At 44.0% G+C, this 25,000-nt stretch overlaps 3 protein-coding genes across 3 annotated transcripts in view; 2 read left to right on the top strand and 1 right to left on the bottom strand.

The window, feature by feature from the left end:
* pex5la (peroxisomal biogenesis factor 5-like a) overlaps positions 1–6,244 on the bottom strand; it is a 113,507-nt gene extending 107,263 nt beyond the window's left edge. Inside the window, exons 1-2 of the mRNA XM_062556504.1 lie at positions 6,211–6,244; positions 5,362–5,435 (exon numbers count right to left, since the gene is read on the bottom strand). Of these exons, the coding sequence (XP_062412488.1) occupies positions 5,362–5,435; positions 6,211–6,244 (108 nt within the window). The remainder of the gene's footprint in view (positions 1–5,361; positions 5,436–6,210) is intronic.
* A 5,852-nt stretch (positions 6,245–12,096) lies between these two features.
* Positions 12,097–23,162, top strand: pde6d (phosphodiesterase 6D, cGMP-specific, rod, delta). Its single transcript, XM_062555964.1, has 5 exons — positions 12,097–12,342; positions 19,046–19,134; positions 20,346–20,471; positions 21,887–21,992; positions 22,576–23,162. The coding sequence occupies exons 1-5, from the start codon at positions 12,293–12,295 to the stop codon at positions 22,655–22,657; spliced, it is 453 nt and encodes a 150-aa protein (XP_062411948.1). The 5' UTR covers positions 12,097–12,292; the 3' UTR covers positions 22,658–23,162.
* Positions 23,163–23,887: 725 nt separating this feature from the next.
* The window catches only part of phb2b (prohibitin 2b), a 7,924-nt gene continuing 6,811 nt past the window's right edge, over positions 23,888–25,000 (top strand). Inside the window, exon 1 of the mRNA XM_062556835.1 lies at positions 23,888–23,991. Coding sequence (XP_062412819.1) covers positions 23,971–23,991 — 21 coding nt within the window. The 5' untranslated portion in view covers positions 23,888–23,970. The remainder of the gene's footprint in view (positions 23,992–25,000) is intronic.

Raw genomic sequence — 25,000 nt, 5'->3', positions numbered from 1 at the left:
GATCATGAAGGCTCATCAGCGTCTCTTCTCCTGAGGAGACTAAAGAAGGTCCACCTGTCTCCCAAGATCCTGGTGGACGTCTACCATGGCTACCTTGACATTGACAACAAGGAGTTGGACTTTTGCCCATTTATATTACTGTAAACCATCCTCCGTAAATCAACTGTATACTACTGTCTATTCTGGACTATATATCCTGTCCTGTCTATACTTTGTATCACATTGCACTTTTCAGCTTTTTTGCATTTCTAGTCAGACGCAAACTGCAGTCTTTGTACAGTACTTGTACTCTAGACTGGGTAAACCCAGCCCAATCTACTGGTGATTGGATTTTGCCCTGCAGCTCAGGCTGGAAACCTGCACATTTGTCTCTCCTGCATCTGTCCCAAATTTGCGAGGACCAATCACAAACTGGCTTATCCACCAGGCACACCCGGATTGTCGGTCTGATTGGTTAAAGGACTATCCAAGCGTACAGAGTCATTTGAAGCATGCCCGTTGATCACGCCTCTTGTGCAGTACTAGAAATACAAAGCAGACTCCCCAGACTAATGTCCGGTGACTGGCAGGCCACTTGTACTCTGCTCAATGTCAATAGTTGAATCTAAGTTGAATCTAATCTAATCTAATCTGATACACACACCCACACACACACAGACACACACACACACACACACACACACACACACACACACACACACACACACACACACTTTTATTTGAGTGTGTTCTGTTCATATGCCATGGCGTAAGACGCACAAAGCAATGGAATAAAGTGTGCGTTCTGCATGTGTGTGTACAGTATGTGTTTGTGTGTGTGTGTGTGTGTATGTGTGTGTGTGTGTGTGTGTGTGTGTGTGTGTGTGTGTGTGTGTATGTCAGCAATGGAATAAGGCTCCTCAGAGTGCTAAAAGAGGGGAGTGTAGCTCAGACAACATCTTGGAGGGACATGAGTACATACATGTACACACACACACACACACACATACTGTACTGTACGTCCTACAGTAGTCTCAGATCAGCTTCTCACTTCTGACATCACTGCTATCCTCAAAGCCGAGTCTCTATGGCAACAGCCCTGCCCTTTGACCCTCCAAAAAAGGCCCAACTGTGTGTGTGTGTGTGTGTGTGTGTGTGTGTGTGTGTGTGTGTGTGTGTGTGTGTGTGTGTGTGTGCATACGTATGTGTGTGTGTGTGTGTGTGTGTGTGTGTGTGTGTGTGTGTGTTCTGTAACAGGCCTGGGGTATGTGCACAGCCTCTTCCTTTCATCTTCTCCTCAGGGTCAGACGAGTGCTTCAGAACTCAACGTCAGCACCTTTAATAATAGATCACACACACTCACACACACACACACACACACACACACACACACACACACACACACACACACACACACACACACACACACACTACTCAGAGTATACTGTACACTTCCCAGCATTCTCCCCAACAGGACAAAGGTCATGATATCAGCTGATAATATCAGAGATGTAGGCAACAACACACTCTTTGTCTTCATCAGGCTCAAAACCCCACCTCTCTGGGCTTCTCTGTCCTCTAACGTGCTGTGCTTGTCTTCTGTGCCCTGCTTTTCCTTGTTCAATGTGTAGATGTATGTGTATGTGTATGTATATGTATTTTATTTCATTTCATTTTTAGCACTTCAGGTCAGTGCAAGCTGTGTATAATTTCGCTATAAAATAAATAAATAATGTTTTAAGCCGGCCTCCTTTTCCTTAATGATGTTTTCTAAACAAAGTTCAGGAGGAGCCTATAGGGATGATAGACAGCAATGAACTCATCCGCCTTCCGCTGCAAGGGTATTTCAGCCGGCCTCCTTTTCCTTATGCCAGACGCCCCAGCATTCAAAAAATATTACTTACTTATGTACAGTACTTACTTACTCACTTACTTACTCACTCACTTACTTAATTATTTACTTTTACACATGCAACCCTGTGTAGTGTGACACACACAGACCGAAAGTCCAAAGGCATACACACGGATTTTATTCACTGATTTCACTTTGACGCTGTTTGCCCTAATCTACTGGTTCAGAAACGTACTAACGTCCACCACTTATAAAACTCCTAACAAATAGAGTGCAACAAGTTAAGGTCATATGCTAGATCATGCAGTACTGGGGTACCAGAAGGTGCTGTGAGCTCGCCTATATTGTTTACTCTATATAACAAGTGCAGAAACAAACAGCCAAAAATCACATAAAATTCTCTGACGATACCATTATACTGTAGTTAGCTTACTGGAAGTTGGCGACAGCCCTTCAATTTACCTAGATGAGATAAATCTGGTGTGTGACGCATCATCTCACCTTCTATGTGTATCTAATATACAGTATATACACAAACATACACACATGCCCAGACATACACATATGCAAGTGTGAGAGGTAGACCCTGGAGTGTGTGGGCTATGCAGGTGTTAAAGTTTGTCTGTGTGTGTGTGTGTGTGTGTGTGTGTGTGTGTGTGTGTGCTATAATGAGCTGTCTAAAGGACCTATCCCAGAATGCTTATCTCTAGTCCGCCACGGCTGGTCATAATGGGCCTCACCTCATTTCCTCTTTATGCCCCTCCCATTTCGCCTCAGCGCACGGCTTTCACACACCATCACCTGCTTCAAACACACACACACACACACACCATCACCTGCTTTCACACACACACACACACACACACACACACCCCTAATCACCTGTTCACCCATTTGCACAAAACATTATGACTAATTCCAGCATAAATCTCACTTGGGAGGATGTGTGTGTGTGTGTGTGTGTGTGTGTGTGTGTGTGTGTGTGTGTGTGTGTGTGTGTGTGTTTGTGTGTGTGTGTGTGTGTGTGTGTGTGTGTGTGTGTGTGTGTGTGTGTGTGTGTGTGTGTGTGTGTGTGTGGGTGGAAAAAGTTAAGCAGACTAATCCAGAAGTCTCTGTCAGCAGGTGAACCACACACACACACACACACACATCCTCAGACAACTCTTAATCTCTTATCAGATTCCAGTCAGAGAGCATCTTGTCAGACATGATCCAGTTCTGCATCAGGAGAGAGGACTACACACACACACACACACACACACACACACATACACACAGACACACACACACACACACACACACACACACACACACACACACACACACACACACACACACACACACACCATATCTGTACCACAATGCATAGTTCAATTCCATGTGAATCAGTTGTTGCATTTAGAGTTCACTCCTCTAGTTTGTCTTTCACAGGGAGGAAAGGTAAGAGACAATTTAAGATCTATTTACTGTAAAAGAGTGCTGCTGCATGAGGCCCACTGTGATGAGCATGAACCAACAAATTCCTCTCTCCTCACTGCCAACGAGCATGATATGCCATCTCTGCTCAATGCTGATCAAGTGATAGTTTTTGTTTTGATCCGTTTTTGCTCATGATGGGAACTTGAACAAACGTATTGTTTCTATGCTATGATCATTCTGCATCTGCTCAGTTTCCAGAAATAAGGCCAAAACAGACGTGTGTGTGTGTGTGTGTGTGTATGTGTGCCTGAAGCAAAGGCATTCTAGTGCTTAGCTAAGGGCGTAAAGATGTTTCTGTGTTGTGCATTTCGCAGAATAGTTGAAGTCAATTGGACATTTTCAGGTCAGTGCAGACACCTTGAAAGGGTTTGTGAAAGACAGATTTGGAAAGCAAATGATATTAAAAGATCTACATGATACAAAGTGGCACATAAAACAGGAAAAGTAGGACAACTTCCCTGATGGTGAGCAGATTGTCAGTGCAGTAACAGAGATGACAAGCAGTGTTAGTGGTAGTATTGGTGGTGGTGGTGGTGATGGTGGTGTTGATGGTGGTGTTGGTGGTGGTGTTGTTGGTGGTGTTGGCGGTGTTGTTGTTGTTGTTGGTGTTTTATGGTGGTGTTGGTGGTGGCATTGGTGCTGTTGGTGGTATTGGTGGTGATGGTGGTGTCGGTGTTGGTGTTGGTGGTATTGTTGGTGTTGGTGTGGTGTTGGTGTTGTTTGTTGGTGGTGGTGTCGTTGTTGGTGTTGTTGTTGGTGGTGGTGTTGGTGTTATTGTTGTGGACTAAGGAGGCGCTGAGGTAACTTGCCGTGTAAGCAGCCGTGTGAGGTCTAAAAGTCTAAAGCACACAACCCACGCGCAAAACACTACGCAATCGACCGGGCACTTTCAGAACCACTAAAATTCTATCTTTAAACATTTCACACTACAAGACTATCTGAGCCAACGATCAGCTCCGATCAGACTATAGGGGGGAACTCCTCAAACCCCCCTCCCCCAATTGTCAAATTCCCTCTGGATGGAAATGTATATCTAGTCGCATAAAGCCTATGGATATGTATATCTAGCCTTTGGAAATGTATATCCAGCCTGTTTTTATGGTGGATAAGAATAGCTGGCAGCAGAGTCAGAGGTGGCTGCACATCGCATGAAACGGGAAACAAGAGGCAACTGCACTAGTTAATTATTGAGCCATGCGTCTGAATTTCTCTCTGTGTGTGTATGTGTGTATGTGTGTGTGTGTTTGTGCTGATGTCTGAGTGTGAATGTGTCTGAGTGAGTACAAGTGTGTGTGTGTGTGTGTGTGTGTGTGTGTGTGTGTGTGTGTGTGTGTGTCTGAGTCTGAGTATTCCTAAGCCTCTGTGATTATTTAGCTCTTAGAGTGCTCTGCAGCCCCGCATGGCTTCACTGCATGTTGGCTGCTGGAAAGGTTAATGTTACATTATTAATCCACAAGACTTTAATGAGATTAGCGCTAGACTCCACTCTCAGACTAATGGTGGGACCTAAACCATTAAGCGTCGGTCCAGGAATTTGGCATACGGTGGTTAAAACGTTGAATAAAGCATTCAGACATCGTTTATTTAAGGAATAAGTCCCAATGTTCCGTCGGAGGTTCCAGTGATTTTAGAACAGTGGAACCTTCAGGCTCCAGTGGTTTATTGCTTTTCTAAAACGGCTTCTACATACTTTGGATTTCATAAAATAAATGCAAAGCAACTAGTAATGTAACTATTTATTCATAGATAATGATTCTTCCACCCAGGAATATATGTTGCCAAGCAACATCGAGATGCAGCAACTCTAACTTTTGCATTAATTTGTTGTAGTACAGTAATATAGAATGAAAAGCAGTCAGCATGAAGGGTTGTGCTGGGTTTTACAACGACATCGAAAGCAATTCATCACAATTAAGGACCGGAAATATCCGATTTAGAAGAGTAAACTATAAAATGTTTCATTAATGGAGTGAAGTGCCACTGTTTACAGAACACTTTGAGATTTGGTCATCGTGATTGCAGTGTTGCAGACATGAAGCACACCTGAGTACCTCGAGCACACCTGAAGCACACCTGAATACCTGAAGCACACCTGAAGCACACCTGAAGCCCACATGGAGCATACCTGAGGCACACCGGAAGCACTCTTGAGGCACACCTGAGTACTTGCTCGTGTGGCCCAGTGCAGGATTGCATCTGGGGTTTGTGAGTGGGTCAGTTCGTGGAATGAGGCGTCAGCTCTTTTTTGGTGGAAGACCAAGGAGGTTTGTGGGCGTGGCCAGCACAGAGAAGGGGGACTAGGACCATAAACCAGGAAGTCCACAGCACACCGGTCCAAATCACCTGCGTAATGAGGCCAGCACAGAGAGGGAGGTACTGGGACCAAACCTACATTTTGAGGCCAGTACAGAGGAGGTCATTATCAGAGAGTGGGCCAACAGATCAGCAAGAAGTTCCTGCAGCACCAGGTACCTGTCGGCTGAAGCGACTCTCCTTTTTGCCAGCTTTTACACAGACCTCATTTGAACATCAGATTGTCATCAGTGTCGGAAAATCACAACACCTGCCGTGACCATTACCATCACGCTATAACCATGCTACAAACCTTTAAGACAACCAGAGCCCCTCTTCGAACATATTAGACAACCAGAGTCCCTATACAAACCGTTAAAACCCATCTCTGAACCCACTGCAAATGATCTGTTACATCTCACGAAGTCAGAGTGATTACATATGCCTACATCTGCAGCTTAAGTCGATGATGATCGATCCTGCCTGCTTGATAAAAATAGAACAATTTGATTGGCTGATAATTAGTCTGTCAATCAAAATGAGATTTGTCCATTTGCTTGACCTGCTGAGGATTCAGTGTAAGCTTTGAGGGCGGAGCTCAGGCTCACACTTCATGCTGGAGTAGACGTGATTGGTTAACATCTCTGTCCCTTTCTGTCTGAAGCAAACATGACTGGCTATAACATTCTTGACCTTCCTGTCTTAAGCAAACATGATTGGCTAAAATCTCCGCCATTCTTCCTGTCGCCGTACAGAGGCAGACATGACTGGGTCCAGTCTATTCTGCCTTTACAGTCTACCACTTAAACCTAAGTATAATGAGGCATTATTTATTTATAACTCATTTATTCATCCATTATTTATGAGGACATTATTATTATTTCCTCATATTGAACACAGCTAAGCCCTCTGAGGGACTGAAAGACTGCAGATGATGTTTGTCCTGTTTGTGTGCCCTTGCTGCCAAGTAAATACATAAATTAATAAACAAAGTTTTTTAGCTGAATGGAACTGAGTTGGACAGGCCAAGCGCATGGATGTCGTGTGACTCTCTACGGAGCACGTCCCACTGGGATATGACTCAGAGGACGACACATCCATCCTGCCTCCTGTCCTCTGTCAGTGGATCTGGAGTGATGCCCAACACCATGACCCAGGACCTACACGCACTCTATTCTCTTGAGAAGAGTGCCCCCTGGTGGCCAGAGCCCAGAGTGATGGATTACCTGTCTGGTTGTGTGGTGTGTTTTTGAAGTGATGTGTTGATTTCTCTTCAGTGTGTCGTCCGAGAGCTGATATGAAAGGAGGGTCCTGCATTATTAGGATGTCTGTTGCGGACGTTCCTCAGTGTCGTCATGCAGATCGTCACCTCAGAGTAGTGGCAGAGTAACGTACCTGCATGTGCCCTCTCCCTGACGCCTACGAAGAACTCGGAGAAACAGGCAGACAGAGCGTGTCCCTCAGGTGACAGAACAATTAGCATACTGAAGGAATCCATTTTGGGTGCTGTGGAGGAGAGTTAAATATAGCCGCCGCTTCAGAGCTGCACACACACACACACACACACACACGTCTGTCTGCCCGACGAGCCGTCAGAAGTTAACTGTAGCCTTCTAACCTGTGTGCAGTGCCAAACCACACACACACACACACACACACACACACACACACAAATTCATATGGGGACGGTATGTCCTAGGTGCCCAAAATTCTCTTTGCTTTCACACATACACACACACACGTACACACACCCATAGATTCATCCTCACTTTTCTTACACATACACATACACATACACACACAGACATACACACAGAGAAACATCCTATCTTGCCTTGCATGCATAACACACACAGAAACATCCTCTCTTCTCTATAATAAGCGTGATATACAGGACGGAGTGGTGGTACTGTATTTTGTACCGTTCTGCAGTACATCTAATTTCATTTAATGACACATTTCATAGAGATATGATTGCCCATCTGTGCCAATCTCTCTTTTCTAGAGACAGACACACACACACACACACACACACCCACACACGCACACACACACAACTTCCTTTGTTCTGTCCTGGGAGCTGACAGATGCCTTTTTATGCCTCTGTGCTGGCGATGACCGTGGCAAGAGGCATTATGCTTTCGCCTCGTCAGTTTGTCCATAACTTCATCCGTCCCAAACTCGAAAAAGTGATATCTAAAGAATTCCACAAGGCACGTGCTTCGAATTTGGTATGAATAGTTCATCTGAACTCAAAGATTAACAGATTAGGTTTTGGAGGTCAAAGGTCACTGTGACCATAAAAGTAACGTTTTTTTAAAACAATCCTTTCAATTTTATAATCTATGTGACACGTCTCGCAACCTAAATGTAAGTGGACTAAACGATCACTGCTGAACTGAGGCTCACCACCGCAAAGCCGTAATTATGTTCTAAACATGTAGCATTTACATAGCAGCATCATAATCAATATGATGTCCTCTCATCTGCTGACTGTGCCATGACTGGACAGCTCCCCAGTGTCCACTAGTCAGGATTGCATGTCCGTGGGCTACATAATATATAATACATGAAACGTATTTGTTACATGGCCCCTATTTATAGTTGTTGTAGGTATTGTTCTGCCCTTGTTTAGATCATTGCCAAGTGTGTTTTTTTTTCATACAAGAAGATAGCAAAAGCAAGGAATTTGACTTTGAATTTGACAAATAATAATAATGTGTTCATGATTGTTAATGTTGTTATGGTCTGCTCTTATTAGCCTGCTCTCATGGGACCTTCTTTTGGGCAAAAATATGTACATTAGTCAATATTATGTTATGTTTTAATTGTGCTATGGATTTCACACTCAACATAACACAGTGGTGAGACTGAGGTAGAGAGGGTGAAAATCTTCAAATTCCTCGGCACTTCCATCAGTGATGGTTTATTTCAGCTGGACTCACAACACACACATAATCATCTAGAAGCCCCAACAGAGACTTCACGAAAAGACATTTGACACATCAGGAACGATCAGGATTATCAGGAATGGTCCTCAACAACTTCTACCGGACTACAATAAAGCTGTGAGGCACAGTGAGAGATGCAAGTGCGATGGAATGTTGAGAAACCCAATATTCAGACTAATGAAATAGGATACATGGCTATTTTCAGATGCATCAATGATACAGCTTCTTAATTAAAAAGCTCAGTTAACATCATATGAGCATATGCCTATTCCTGCAGTCTGAGCTCATAAACTCTCCTTTTAGGCAAAAGAATATGGGCATACAAATTAAATCTGTCCAAAAGTGAATGTTTTCCCATTAATAATTCAGCTCTTCAGATTCCTTTCTTCCTTTCCGGATGTCCAAATCAGGCTTTAAATACTTGTAGATGTCATCATACATATTGCCTGTGTCTTTTCTGATCTTCATTAAAAGAATATCAAGCTCTTTATTAGTCCTTCAGATATTTCTGTCAGGTCCATAAGTCAAGAACAGCACAGACAATAAATATTTTAGGCAATTTAAATGAATATACTACGAATTAAATTTGGCGGTATGGCTCTGTTCAGAGTAGTACCCAGACCTTTTATGAGCACCATGAAAGAGCAGAGAGTCTGGGGACAGCAGCAGTATTAGGGGGCGCTCACACAGTTTAAGACTGAGCGAGCTAAACTATTCCCCCATATGAACAGAGCGGCAACTATGACATAAAGCCTATGCCATGTTATACAGGACAGGGTGGAGCAGGGGAGGAGGTGGGTTGCATAAAGCGAGCAGCAAGCAGTTAGGAGCAACTAAGCAGCTTTAAATAAGGCGCCCTGTTTGGATGTAGCCATTTAGAAGCGAGGGGAGTTGACCAGCTGATGTGCTGACGCCCACAGCGGTTAGCACCGTCTTGACTACTTGCCTGCCAGAACTGACGCTGACGCTCAATTTATCTCTCGCAGGAAGCGTTAATTGAATGTTTTACCTAGATTTTTGTATTTGTTTCAGTGTCTCCCAGTCTTTTTGTCCAAATCCTTTTTTTCAGACATTGAATAAGCTGATGGGATGGAAAAGAAAATCTACAATCTGCAGGGAATTCCTGGAGGCCCAGGAACCAAGGTGGCCTAGAGTCACTAAGGCTGATTTCCAGACTTCTGAAATAGAACCAGACCTGAGTCTCTAGTGTCATATCCACACCATTCATTTGATCAAAGAAGGTACCACATTTGATGAGGTGATTATTAAAAGCGCTACTAAACGTTTAGAATCCAGCATACTTTTTTGAAGAAGAGTGGTTGAGGAAACACTTTTAAGTGCACTTAAATTACAAAACTTTGCTGGATTGCTACCACAGTCCACCTTTTCACCAAATAAGTGTATTTCTCAGATGTCTGAACGTTTGCTAATCACCATCACTACCAGTGGATCTTGCCAATGCCCAAGCTCTGAGATCTAATCTAACCTACAGTTAAGAACAAAATTACTTTAAATACTCTGTTAACTTAAAATTATTTTATCTTTATCAATATGCCCGAAAGCCTTGAGAGAGGGGCGCTATCGCTGGCGTCACAACCAGGTGTTGAGGGCTATAGCTGAGGTGATCGCCACAGGAATAGCTCACAGCCAGGAGCAATCCATCACTTTTGTTAAAGCAGGGAAGAAGACACATCAACGTCCAAGTCCAGCAGGTGGACTCCTGGCAACAGCACGTGATTGGCAGCTGAAAGTCGACCTTGCTTGGGAGGCAGCTCAAATTTCCAGAGAACATCACTGTGACAACACTCAGGCCAGACATGGTCCTGGTGTCAGAAACATCAAGACAAGTGGTCCTGTTGGAGTTGACTGTCTCCTGGGAAGACCGCATGGAGGAGGCCTTTGAGAGGAAGAGAGCCAAGTATGAGGGACTGGTAGGTGATTGTCGAGGATGGAAGACCTGATGTGACCCCATCGAGGTTGGCTGCAGAGGCTTCACAGGCCAGTCCCTGTACCAGGTATTGAAGCGCATGGGTTTGGGAGAGCTGCAGATGCGAAGAGCCATCAGGAGCTGTGGATCAAGCGGGGTGATCCGTGGAAAACAAAAGCTACTTGGGCACAAGCTGGGGACTGATCACCTCCAGTTGGGTCGTCTATAGGTGAGGGTGTCTGATGTTGAAAGACCCGAAACACCCGAGGACCCCAGGTTACATCACTGATGATGTGCCCAAGTTTTGCATCAGAAGATGTATGTAAGAACCTTTCTGACTGAAAATTACACATGCCATATTCAAAAAGGTTGCAAGACAATGTGGTAGAAACATGGAATCAGAAAAATTTGCATGAACACCCCTTATTTCAGCTAATAATGTGTGTGACATAATCTATAATTAATAACCCTAAAATCGGAGTGCCTTGGTGTTTTGGCTTGACCTTTGACATGCCTTAGCCCCATAAAGCTTGAGGACTTCTACAGAGTGCTGACCAGTTTCATCACAGCATCACAGCTGCTCTGCTCAAGAAAAGGGGGCCTTGCAACAGCACAGCAGATCTCAGTGCATCTCAGTGGCCTTCCTTGAGGACATTTATCACGCCAGGGTCATCGGAGGGGTATGCAACATCATCAGGGACAGCACACACCCCAAACACACACAGCACACACCCCAAACACTGCCTCACACCCATCAAATCCAGATGAGTGAGTTTTCCTCTGTGATATGATACGATCCTCTCCCTCATGCAGTCCAATATGATAGGATAATCCCCTCCCTCATGGAACGCATACACTGCCTACTCCTTCATGTAACACAAACTCACATACCTAAGGGAACACCCACTCTCACTCCCATAACACACATCTGGCTAACATCACAGCTGACTAACATCTGGCTGCCTGAGCTGCCTAAATTTAAATGCAGATTTTCAGGAAGTGTTTAAAAACTTTTACAGAGACCTTTAGGCTTGTTTGTGGGCTTTGTTCATTTTTATTAGGCTATATCTGTATCTAAACTGTTCTTGTTATTGCTACCATGATGCTTTTCGTATTATTATTTTGTTGTAGGCTACTCTGGATAAAGGCGTCTTTTTGCAAACATAGCCTGGCACAACACCATGTTACCCCATCAATTTTCCAGCTTGAACGTGGATGCTACTCTGAAGTCGGTTCAGTTGGTTAGGCTACTCTACTGCATGTGCTATGTTCTGATAATGTGTGTTCACTGTCCAATCAGTCAGTTGTGCAATGAGAACTTTCTGTGTCTGTTTATTCCTCCCTCTGAAATGAGACAGGTGAGTAACCTACCTACCTCTGTATCGCTTTGTGTGATTATCACAACCGAATGGCACTGTAACCTGCCGCGCTCGCGCTGTCGCTTCTACTTTCTGTGGCGCGTAGAGGAAACAGAGCTGGTTGCCATCGGTGACGCGTCCTTCTCAACCAAACTCCTCCCAGATGTCCAGCCCCCCAGCAGTGATTGGCTGGACCGCACTTGCTTATTGTAAACTCCAGTAAATGTACGGGTAAATCAGCTGCCAATCTCAAGCAGAATTCTATTTAGGGTAGGTTGATTAGCGGATAAACTGGAAGACTCGTCAAGATTAACATTGCTTTTGGAGCTGGGAATTTGTGGTGCAAGTGTTGGGATTTTATATTCTTTCGCCTTACGTTTGTGTTTCAGCAGTGATTGCTCTTCTTGTCAACTGCATTTGCATTTCCTAAACCAATCTGAAGATTTCCGAAACGATGTCTTCTGACGAAGACAGAGCCAAGGAGATTCTGAAAGGTTTTAAATTGTATCCTTCTGGTGATGAACTGATGGGCTTGTTTGCTACCTTGAGCAAACTAGCTAGCTAGTAACGTTAGCTTGGCTGCTGTAAGTTTGCTTACTAAATGAGATACTTAGCCAGCTAGGTTAGTTAACAACCCAAAGCAGTAAACGACAGCTTGCAGGATGTGCTACTTTTCTAATGTGATTGCGAAAATTTAAGATAAGTTAGGTCTACAACTCCCTGATGTGGACACCATATTCTCCGGATTCTTTTTAAAAATAGCGTTACTGGTGTCCAGCCATCCTTTTGGGTTAGCAAGCTAGCTGACACCGTCTTGCTATTTGGCTAACATCATACATTATAAAGTTATTCAATCGATCTATTAACACTATTGTCGTAATATTGAGAATACCTGGTCGTTTTGCTTTGTAATTAGTTTCTTATAACTTTTCAATGTAATTGCTACATTAGTCCAAGTAGGTCTACTGTTTAGCACTTTATGTTAAGTTTGCCTGATGCCTGACTATATCGAAGGATTTAACATTAACATACAATACGACAGCCCGTTTTGTGAAGCGATTAATCAGATCAACTTGGACGAGTGTAACTTTTACGTTTTGAATGTAGCTACATCTAGACCGCCTGGATGGATGCTCCAGAATACCTCGTTGCCCGTTTGCTGTAGGGGTGTTACTCTACTGTAGCCTACTTTGCCTGCCGTGTACACCACTAAGAGTAGTGTACTCTTCTCTTGCATCACTCCATGCAAGTCCTGAGACTTTATTCATCCATCCGTTCTATGTTGGATTATGGTTTGTGGCAACATAAGACATTCGGACGTGTGGCTGTTCAGCTTTCACCAAGTTTGTATCAACTGGTTTGTTGTGTTTTTGTTTACAGTGGAAAGATATGTCGTGCATATTATGGAACAAAAGTGATCACTTGTTGTATCCTGCACTCCAGAGAGTTTTCAGCTCGCCTAAACACCGCGCTTGTCACGCGTTTACATAACACTGCCTCCCCGGTCCTAAAATAGGATCGGTAATGCTCACTAGAATAATCGCACCTGCAAGAGCCGTTCACGTGGTTCTCAGGTGCGCTTCTTGACTTAATTTTGCGTGTCTGTTTTATCCTGAGATACAGCCCTGAAATACAGCCCTGAAATACAGCCCGGGGTCTTTTTGGGCGCTGTGTCGTGGCAGGCACTATATAGAGGGACAGGGCTGGCGTGGTGACCTTCGCACAGGACACAAGGGCGCGTTTTCCCAGCGGGTAATTCTTAAATCCTTGATTTGCAAGGCCAGGGATTTGCTGCCTTATGGTCCCATATAACTGGACATGATAGGTGGTGGCTTGTAGACTGTCACCAACAACTTCACTGGGTGTACAAAGACATGAATATGGCTTTTTGTGTTCATATATTAATGTGTGTGTGCAGACACACACACACTCAGGCCTCCACCCTGTGTGTAGGTGCTGTTAAGCTGCTCCTGAGCGCCAGATGGACGTTAGCGTGCTCCTCTCCCCCTTGCACAAGGCTGGCTAAGACAGACATCCTGCGCCACGGCCCGCTAGGCGCACAGCTCCTCGGATAAGCCCAGTAATCTGCCTCCGCCCTGGAACAAGACTCAACTGCTTTTACTTTAGAAAGGAGAAGACTGGAAGCTAGTGTAATAGAAACCACTAGAAACCACACAGGGACTTGACTAAGTGCTGTGGACTGGGAAGTGTGTGTGTGTATGTGTGTGTGTGTGTGTGTGAGAGAGAGAGAGAGAGCGGGAGAGAGGGTTGGAAGCTTACAGTGTCAGGTGTTTTTGAATGGATCAAGGAACCCCCACCCCCATGCATGCACGGGTGTCCCCACTCTCTGTGACCTGGTTGCCTTACGTAAGCTGATAAACATAGCAGCTTCTAGAAACATCCTCACCTGCTCACGACACCAGGTTGACCTCAGTGACATGGGCACGTTTCGCAGGGGGAGATGGGGTCAGGATGTGGAGATGTTTGGTAAGGCTGTAGAGTGGTGAGGAGGTGTTTGACAAGGCTGTGAAGTTGTAAGGAGGTGTGTGGCTCCTCAGTAGCTGGTCATACTCATGGGACAGCAGAGTGAAATGTACACAGAAACCTCTCTGGAGAAGTACACACACACTTCCATTCTCCTTCACTCAGCGTGTGTGTGTGTGTGTGTGTGTGTGTGTGCATGCACTAATGACTGCGTTTGTGTGGTGTGTTAAAGAATTTGTGTGTGTGTGTGTGTGTTGGTGGGTGAGCGATGGCAGCTAAGACACTGCCACTGTGCTTTCATCACCACTCCACCTCAGTCTTGCATTGCTAACTGCAAAAACACAAGCCTAGCAAGAATTTTCAACGTGTGTTGACTCAAATGGTTGAATCTAGAGCTCAGCTAACCTACGTGCTGTTGTATTTGCGCACTGATTTGTTGGTGTAGCTCTGCAGTCCTTGGAACTTCAGGACTTCACCCCCTTCACTTCAACTACAGCTGAGCAAAAGCACAGACAGCTTCAGCTCATGGAGTTGCAGCTTTATTCAACGACCAAGAGTTCAAACTATGCGTCTGCCTCAAGTCCGCTTCACTAACTCTGCTTTGGTTGCAGAGTGCTCTTCTCTTTTTCAGCTTCTAACTAATTCATCTTAATTTTCTCTTTGGCCTCCACTCACAAGAGTTTTTCTTAAAGGAGGAGCCACACCACTTTTATTACATAACACTACAAGAATGTTATTTTGTTGACTTTTAGTTTAGTTTGTTTCTGTGCCATGGAGGATAGGCCTATTTTCAGTTGCGTTCATCATCGTTGATTGGTAGACTTGACGAAAACCGATTACATCACATCTTGCAAAAATAGTCCAACATTTTCTCCAGATATGCCGCCATCTTGGAAACCCATCACACCACCAGGCCTCACTGTGTGCAGATGCACTCCATGCTTTCATTTGTGTACACGTGTGTGCAGTGGATACTGTACGGAGGAGCAGTGGGTTCTATATGGAGGTGTAGTGGGTTCTATATAGAGGTGCAGTGGATACTGTACGGAGGAGCAGTGGGTTCTATATGGAGGTGTAGTGGGTTCTATATAGAGGTGCAGTGGATACTGTATGGAGGAGCAGTGGGTTCTATATGAAGGTGTAGTGGGTTCTATATAGAGGTGCAGTGGATACTGTATGGAGGAGCAGTGGGTTCTATATGGAGGAGCAGTGGGTTCTATATGGAGGTGTAGTGGGTTCTATATAGAGGTGCAGTGGATACTGTATGGAGGAGCAGTGGGTTCTATATGGAGGTGTAGTGGGTTTTATATAGAGGTGCAGTGGATACTGTATGGAGGAGCAGTCGGTTCTATTTGGAGGTCTAGTGGGTTCTATATAGAGGTGCAGTGGATACTGTATGGAGGAGCAGTGGGTTCTATATGGAGGTGTAGTGGGTTCTATATAGAGGTGCAGTGGATACTGTATGGAGGAGCAGTGGGTTCTATATGGAGGTGTAGTGGGTTCTATATAGAGGTGCAGTGGATACTGTATGGAGGAGCAGTGGGTTCTATATGGAGGTGCTATACTGTGCAGTGGGTGGTGGCACACTGTGGAGGTGCAGTGGGTATTGTTTGAATGGGGAGGTGCAGTGGGTACTGTATGAATGAGGAGGTGCAGTACTATATGGAGGTGCAGTGGGTACTGTATGGAGGTACTATATGAATGGGGAGGTGCAGTACTATGGGGCTGAGCATGTGCGGACCATTGACCAGGGGAATCGTGTGTGTCTCTACAGTAGTGTGCTGTGTGTTGTAGCAGGCTGAAGTGGGACTGGGTGGGGCGATGGCTGAAGTATGGATGTGTCTCCCATGGAGCAGACCTCCCACTAGGGCTCATTAAGCACACTTGTTTCAGTGTTTGTGCCAGGTAAAAGGGTATTTCCCCTGTGTGTGAGTGTGAGTGTGTGTGTGTGTCTGTGAGAGTCACCAGGGCGATCAGCAGGTGTGATCCCACAGACATCTGTCACCACTGATCTAAAATTCAGCCTGAACACAGGGGCACCAAACACACACACACACCCTCATATTTGTAATATGGCATGAGATCACAATTAGTAACGGTTACACACACAAAATGCGCACACACTCAAACTCTGTACAAACACAATGTCTCTTGCACACAAAATACAAACACATAAACTCTATGGTCACATAGTCAGTCATACTCACGTACAGTCAGCTACAGAAATATTAGCTATATAACAAATAGTCAAACGCATACAGTCTCACATGCACATTCATAAATGTCCTAATATTCAAATACTGTATGTGTGTGGGCATGTGCATGCATGTAGTGAGGGTCTGGAGTGTTGATTTTTTTTAGCTGGGCTTGTTTATACACCGAAGTTACATTGGGTTTGGTGTGTGTGTGGTGCAGGTTGGTGGTGTGGTGCAGGGTGGGTTCTACTATTAAAATGATTCAGACCGGGTCCACCTCTGTCCTGTCCTGCAGAAAGCCTCTGGGGTAATTTAGTCCTGGGATTTGGTGCGTGTGTGTGTGTGTATGGGGACTGGATGCATAACATCCCTCAGGTGGAATCATGGGAGTGGATTTACTCAGCATATTTATTTCATGGGTCCCAGATACAGATGACTAGGAAGTGTTTGGGTAGGGATTTCCACACACACACTTCAATACACTTACACACCCACCAGGCTGGAACTGACTCCACACACACACACGCACACGCACGCACGCGTGTGCACACAGGTAGAGGTCAGGTGTGTGTGACGTGGAGTGTCTGTGTGTTTGGCAGGTGGCTTTGTGTGGTGTGTCTGCAAACGGGTGTATCAGAGTCGAGAACACAACCAAAGACCAAAGACCAGCTGCACAAGCACTATACCCTCCCCCAACACACACACACACACACACGCTGTCCTGTTGTAACCAAGTATAAAGGCAATATAAACCAGTATAAAGACAATATAAAGCAGTCTAAAGAGAATGTAAACCAGTATAGAGAGAATATGTAATGGACTTGCAGGAACAGTGGCTTGCTAAAGTTTGGGCAACCCAAATAAAAAAATATTTGTAACTGTGAATAGGTAAGCAAGTTCTACAAAGGCCAAATGACATAAAGTTAAATATGATATAGTTTTTAAATATATTAACCACTAACCACTAGTATTCCTCCACTATGTTTTCAATGTGAAAAAACATATACAGGTTCACATTTACACAGTATATCAGTCTGGTCGGGATGAACCTACTTAAATCCTTTTGTTGTGAAAGGGGCAGGGGGTGGATTTGCCTGTCTGGCAGTGGTTTGAGCAGCTCAACTCTACCTCCAACTGCCATTTACTAATTCCATTAGGAACGGAGGAAACGGCTACCTGAAACTCCCTGCTGTCGTGTTTGTAGCCCTCTCCTGCTTGGTGGGCATGAACCGATGTGATGTTGTGGTTGGAGGCGGCTTAAAAGAAGCCCCTGGATGCTGTCTGTTGGGACAAGTCCAGTGTACTAGCAATTGAGCTAAACCCTCAGTGTGCTAGCTCTCTCACAAGCACGTCTCAAGGTGTGGGGAGAGAGGTTTACCAGACGAACATACTGCACAGCTACGGACCAGCTGGCTGCTGTTAGCAGTCAGATCAAGCTCTACAAAGCTTTGAAACTGGCATCACCTGGTCTTTTCCAACGGTGATTGTGACCAAACAGTAGGTCTAACCAGTGGTGCGTTTCCAAAAACCATAGTTGCTAACCTGCTATGAACTTAGTTTGTTGGCAATGGGAAATTGCATTGCAACCAAATTAGTTAGCAACAATGGTTTTGGGAAACTTACCCCAGAGCGGTAGAGAAAACAGAATCAAGCATTCTGCGTTAGTTCTGGCAGGCCGCGTAGTCTAGCTAGTCAGTTTCTTATTGGCTATGCCAAACCCTGCCCACATCAGCTGTTCCACTCAGCTGATCAGTCCATTCGCTTGCAAGTAGTCTCTCATAAGGGCGCCTTATTTAAGCTGCGTCAGTATGCGTTGCTTTCCCCAGCTCCACCTCAAAGTGATTAACTTAAAATAATGACATACTGTTGTCATTGTTGCTTGCTCTGTTTGGGGGGGGGGGGGGTGGGGGGGGGTTACTCTAGTCCCCTGAGGATGCTGCTGTTCCCTGTCCTTCTCTCTTGTGTATCTGTGACCCAAGCGGTCCTGACAGAAGTGGCAACACTCCTGTAAGAGACCATGTAAAAACAATGGCAGCGCTTTCCCACACCAGTTTTCAGGTTATGGGAGTTTTGGAACTTCAAACGGTGTTTATAGTGTGGTGGCGTGTGGCGACATCAAGAGTGTCACAACTCTCTATTTCTATTGCTATGGGCCTAACCAGAGAGCTCTGGGGACATGATCTTGGAGAGCTCAGGTGAGGAGAGAGGAGCTCCTTCCTTTTCCCTTTCCTTACTCTAAAACAGGCATGTTGACTACAAGTGCTCAGGCTTCTGCATGTGTCTGTATGCTGCCAGTCATGTTATTTATGGAGAAGGTGTAAGATGTAGTGTGCCATTCTACTGTAGGCCCTAACCAGAATTGTCATCCTTGTCCAGTAGCGTGCGAGTGTGTGTGTGTCTGTGTTTGTGTTCACTGAAGGTGTAAGTGTTCTGTTCTACTATTGACCAGTCCAGTCCAGTATTGCCATCCTGTTCCTACGTTGTGTGTGTGTGTGTGTGTGTGTGTGTACTCCTTAACCTGTGGTCAGAAACTGGATGAACTTGCGCGATGCAGAGACGGGGAAGGTGCTGTGGCAGGGGACTGATGACTTGTCCGTGCCAGGAGTGGAGCACGAAGGTAACACACACACACACGCACTCAGATGTACATACTCAAACATACATGTACGTACACACACACACACACACACATGCTCAGTTAGAGCAGACCAGAAGATTTATTTAATTTTTTTATATCCGACCTGGGCTGTATTCCAAGTATGTGGTTTATTGACAAACCTGGGTAAGTTAACGCAGAGTAAGTGGTACACCTCCTACAACAAGAGCCCAATGATATTGTTTTGTTAGTGGTGCATCTTCTATTAGAAGTTTTACCACTTTTCTATTAGGAGTTTGAAGTTAACTTACCCAAGTTTGTCAATAAACCATGTGCTTGGAATACCCCCCTGGCCAAGAATGGCAGCAGGACATTCAGATGCAACAGAAAAGCACAACAGACAAACAGACATTTCAAAAGGCATTTCATAGTGTAGAGAAACATGCGGTCACATGACAAATCATACAACGAAGGATCTTTGGGCTGTTTCAAACAGAAGGCACTGAAAACATGAACAAGAACATAAACACCTTCTTGCTGAACTGAACATAAACACTTTCTTGCTCAGCTTGACAAAGTCACTTCATCATTTAATAACTTGACAAATGTAATAATTTTACTTGCAATGTGTAATAATTTTAACCCCTGCAATGTGTAATAATTTATGACAATTTATTTAACAAATTAATTACAAATGTATTACATATTGCATTCAAGCAGTTTATTACAAATTGGGGGAGTTATTGCATAATGAAATTAAATTAAATTTTGTTTGTCGCGTAATGCGTTGTTACATAATACAGTCTATTTTGGGGACCGTAAATCAGCTAAATAATATGGATGCCTAGAATGATAGTTCAAGTCCAGTGACTACATCAGTGAATAATGAAAGGCTGGTTGACTTTGAGAGTACAGTGATTGTAGTATAGACCAGTCCTGGTCAAGCAGACGAGTCACTTTCTTGAAGGCACTGATATTGTACAGTATACAGTATACTGTACTGTGGGGCTAATGTAGGTAGGGTGCTAATATTGCATACAGTAAGTACCAATGTACAGTATTAAGTAATGGTATAATAGGTATAGTACTGATATTGTACTGATATTGTGGTTTTGATGCAGTAGATGTGGTCATGTGTGATCCTGATTTTTTGTTGGTGTGTGTGTGTGTGTGTGTGTGTGTGTGTGTGTGTGTGTGTGTGTGTGTGTGTGTGTGTGTGTGCTCTTTGACAGCTCGTGTCCCTAAGAAGATCCTGAAGTGTAAAGCTGTGTCCAGAGAGCTGAACTTCTCGTCGGCAGAGAAGCTGGAGAAGTTTCGTCTGGAGCAGAAAGTCTTCTTCAAGGGCCAGTGTCTGGAAGGTGCCTGTCTCAGAGCTGTGCTGTTTTATCTGGGGTGAACCCAGACAAACCCAAACAAACCTGACCTGCAGGCCATCTGGAAAGGAGCCCATTGATATCGGAGCCCATTGACACCTCCGAATCACTAACAGTCCAGCATGTGTATTTTCTTCAGGCATCAATGGGATCCTTTCCAGAGGGAATCTCCAGAGCAAATTTAGATTTGCTAACAGGTTTGTCTGGGTTCCCCCAGGTTAGTGTTGTTTGGCCCTGCTGAGTTGCTGTAATCTGTCCCGGCTGTTATACGTTCCATGTTAAATGAGCATAATGAGTTAAATGTTAGCTTGTTGTAATGTGGAGAGGTTGTGAATGATACATTTTTTAATGTATAGTCCAGGTGAAAAGTGTCACTCAACAAAAACAAAGCGCTGACAGGTGTTGCGGACCAGCATGCTTTCATAGTTCAGCGCCAGCGACAAAAGTCAAATAGAACATCTGCTAGTTTCTATAACAACTTGGACATTAATGTTACATGTCACCGCAAAATGAAAGTAAACAGACACACACCATGACCACGGCAGCACACAATAGAACTTGAGCTCCTGTAGAACTTTGAATTGATAGGCCTATCCAATAGGGGTGGGAATTGGCAAAAGAATGACAATTCGATACTATTGCGATATTTGGGCCAAAATTCAATATTATTGCGATTCTAAATATATTGCGATACAACAAGTATTGCGATTCGATTCTGCGATATATTGCTATTCATGTCTCTCATATTATTCAAAGGCATTACAAAAAATAAGGAAAATAACACTGTTCAACTCACTTTGTCATGGCGTGGTGCGAAATACACCCACACTTTCAAAGTGATGGAGGGTCGTCTATAACATGTTGTGATTGTGAAGCCATTTTTATTTGAAATTGCCGTTGAATGCACAATAAAACGCCATAACAAGCGCCACCTTGTGAGTGTAATATCTTGAAATTCCCCTTGGGGACTCAAATAAAGGTAAAATAGATAATTAAATTCTATAATTAAGTATTGCGATACTTGAGCTACTAGTATCGATATAATTGCATGCACAAAATATCGCGATACTGAACAGAATCGATTTTTTCCCCCACCACTACTATCCAATCAGAGTATGCGGCATCACATGCATTTTTTCAATTTTTTTTTATGTATCTGATAAGCTCGGTGACACCCCCGCAGAAATGTAGTCTCTTTTACATCATATTTTGTTGAGCAACGCTCATCATCTGGACAATAAATTGGCCCGAAGTCTGATATTTAGAACCCACCCAGTCATATGGAGGTCTGTATGTAGGACATAAATATAAATGAGTGTTCTGTTTGTTTAAGTGAGAGGTGTTGAGCTGATTCTAAGTTGTTATTGTGTGTGTGTGTGTGGTTTTGTGTTTCCCTGCAGAGTGGTTCTTTGAGTTTGGCTTTGTAATTCCCAACTCCACAAACACGTGGCAGTCTTTAATAGAAGCTGCGCCAGAGTCACAGATGATGCCGGCCAACGTCTTAACGTAAGACACACATGCTCTCTCCCCTCGTATGTGTGTGTGTGTGTGTGTGTGTGTGTGTGTGTGTTGGATCTTGGGGATCCTCCCTTTATGTAAGGCTTAAGGCTTTTATATACTCAACAGATTGGTCACTGCGCATGGAGTAGAGAATGTGACATAACCAAAGCGCTATAAGCATTTATATTTATGACAAGGAGAGACGACTCTGCACACTGTCAGGAAAGGTCCTATAGTATAGACACTACAGCTGAGTGTCAGGAAAGGTCCTATAGTATAGACACTACAGTAGAACTACTGTGGTTGAAAATAAATATGTTTATTAGGCCTACCTTTTACTGGATGTTCTGTTGCAATGTACCTGCCAGTAATGATGCCCCTGTGCTGCAGTTCTTGCGCACGCAAGGCCAGGAACGTTGACTATACCTGGCCTGTTACCATTCTCAGGCACAGTGTCTGAATTCAGGTTGTTTAAGTGTTTTAAGAGGAAAATGTAGACTGTGTATGTGTGTGTGTTTGTGTATTCATATATGTATATGTGCGTGCTGGCTGTGATGTCTTACTCTGTCTTATTGTTTCCCCTCTGCAGCGGGAACGTTATCATAGAGACCAAGTTCTTCGATGACGAGCTCCACGTCAGCACCTCTCGAGTACGGTTGTTCTACGTCTGAGGCCACACACACAAACACACACACACACACACACACACTCGCACGTGTCTCTCCCAGCTCTGCCGGCGAGACCAGCAAAAGGTGGAGTAGGTGTGTGTGACCGGCGGCGCGGAGGTCGTGCTCCTGCCCAGGCACCAGGGGGCAGTACTCTCTCTCTCCACACCACCCCAGCAGCCTCCGGCCCCCAAAGACTCGTTGTAAATATGAGCACGGTCGCTCACGGCAACCTGACCATGTAAATTATTTCATTTTTACGTCACTCCCCCCCGCCCGTCTCCCTCCTGATTGACGGCTATGCTCTGCCCCCTCGCTCCTGTTTTTCCAGACGTTTGCTTCCTGTTGGTGTGGTTGCTGTTGTCATCATTGGATTATTTTGTTTGTTGACTTGTTCCACTGTTTTGGGTTTTTTTGTTTTGTTTTGTTTTGTTTTATTTTTTAGATAAACTGTAAAATAGGCGGTTTTAAATACTAAATGTAATTATGAATTAAAAATTCATGTACATTTGTTGTGCCTGCTGTGTTTCTATTTAGAGGAGATGTTAAACGTGATCTCTGATTCCTTGTTAGGTTCTTGTACAACATGATTAAACTGACTCACTCTCTGCCATAGTTGCAGGGTGTAGATAGAGGTAGGAGGCCGATGGGTAAACCAAAGTACTAAAGAACTGAGGCCTACAGCGGACCAACTGGTGATCTAAACATGCATGCAGCATTAGAGGTGCACACACAATATCAGATTTTGGTTAATTTGACCATCAGTTAACTTCGAAACAGGCACTTTACTTCAGATAGTCAATATGTCATCGAAGTGATTAACATCATCTAGACTGGAGCAACTCAAGTCAAATGGCTCCCTGTCATCTTACCTGGTTACTGCCCATAAACGCCCACACATGCCCGTATTTTGTGTGAAAGAATGCTGTTTGTTGTTGTTTCAACTGAAATGTATCATTAGCGCTTTTCCAGAGTGTGCTTACAGTGGGTCTTTAGTCGGATCAGAATTATGTTGCTGCTGGTACAAATGAATGGAGTGTTATAACGGGAGGGCACGAATTAAACATAGAGTAGGCCTACATAAATGGGCTAGTTTAACTCTGAAGACGAACCTTCACCATGTGACTAAAAGTGTTCATACTGTAAACCGTATTAAATAATGTTCATACATGCACGACGTAAACCAGTTAATGTAACTTATGGTCGTGGTGTCATGCAATGACATTGCGGGTTTGCACTACATTTCCCACAATACCTAGCGTCTGCTGCGCCGGCCAACTAGCATTTGAGGCAAGCGACCTTGGACTTACAGAGCAAGCATGGCGAATAAAGACCCAAACGTGAGTATTTCAGCTAATTTACCCTAAAAGGATATTTAGGTCAGTTACTTGTCCTTTGATATGATATATTAAAACACATGCCATGTGTTCAATGGAGATAATGTGTCAATAAGACGCAATGCTCTTTGCTTTATCAGTACAGAAACGCTTAGGTGAGAAATAGCTAGCTACCGATACACCATCAATGTAACCAAATGAATTGCTAATCTGACGTTAGCCAGTAATCGTAAATCTTGAAGAAGTTCATATTGACGTTTAAACTGTGGTTACTGTTCGAATTGACTCAAACATGTTGACAGTCACGAAGAGTATTTTATAACATTTGCCTTATAATGATAACCTTATCACAACCCGGCATGTTTCAGGTAGACTCAGTTAGATAGCGTTCTCAACTTTGACTCCCCGTGTTAGCTTTTGATTCTGCTAGCGCTTTGAAACTTCACCAAGACAGACTGCGTTCTTGTCATGCAGATGTTGATTCCCATAGAGTATTTACAAGCCCAGTTCACCTAGAAAGCCCATTTTTATGTACTAAATCGATCGCACTTCAGAAATGACAGAACTAGCGTGGTAGCCAGCTTACGTGAATGGCCTTAGAGGTGTTCCAGTCAATGTCATTGGCAGATGTCTTCACATGTAACGTGAGCTTTCTGTCTCACTTCTTTGTGTGAAATGGTCGCCTTCTAACTCCACTTTGTCCCAGATGAAGAGTTAATTATGTTACGTACAGAATATTGTAATACTGAACGTAAAGGTAGTAGAAACTTCCAGAAAATGGGACGTTAGCGGGTACCATAATTAGATTAACCACAAGATGGTGCCATGGCACGTCATTATAAGGCAGTTTTCTTTTTTTCAACTCAAATTACAGGAGTGTAATACACTTGTGAGTGTATTAAACCGAACCCCCAGTAACTAAAGTTGGCCACTGCATCAACACACTGAGATAAGCATATACATCAATAGAGGATGAAGAGCCTACATCAGACAGTTACATTGACTTACAAGA

The sequence above is a fragment of the Sardina pilchardus genome, chromosome 15, assembly GCF_963854185.1.
Source record: "Sardina pilchardus chromosome 15, fSarPil1.1, whole genome shotgun sequence".
NCBI lineage: Eukaryota > Metazoa > Chordata > Actinopteri > Clupeiformes > Clupeidae > Sardina > Sardina pilchardus.
This window is presented reverse-complemented; position numbering and strand designations above follow the sequence as displayed.

Coding starts and splice junctions, on each gene's coding strand:
- pde6d (XM_062555964.1), top strand. CDS start 12,293: ATGTCTTCTGACGAAGACAGAGCCAAGGAGATTCTGAAAGGTTTTAAA. Junction 19,135..20,345: donor GCCAGGAGTGGAGCACGAAG/GTAACACACACA, acceptor GCTCTTTGACAG/CTCGTGTCCCTAAGAAGATC. Junction 21,993..22,575: donor ATGCCGGCCAACGTCTTAAC/GTAAGACACACA, acceptor TCCCCTCTGCAG/CGGGAACGTTATCATAGAGA.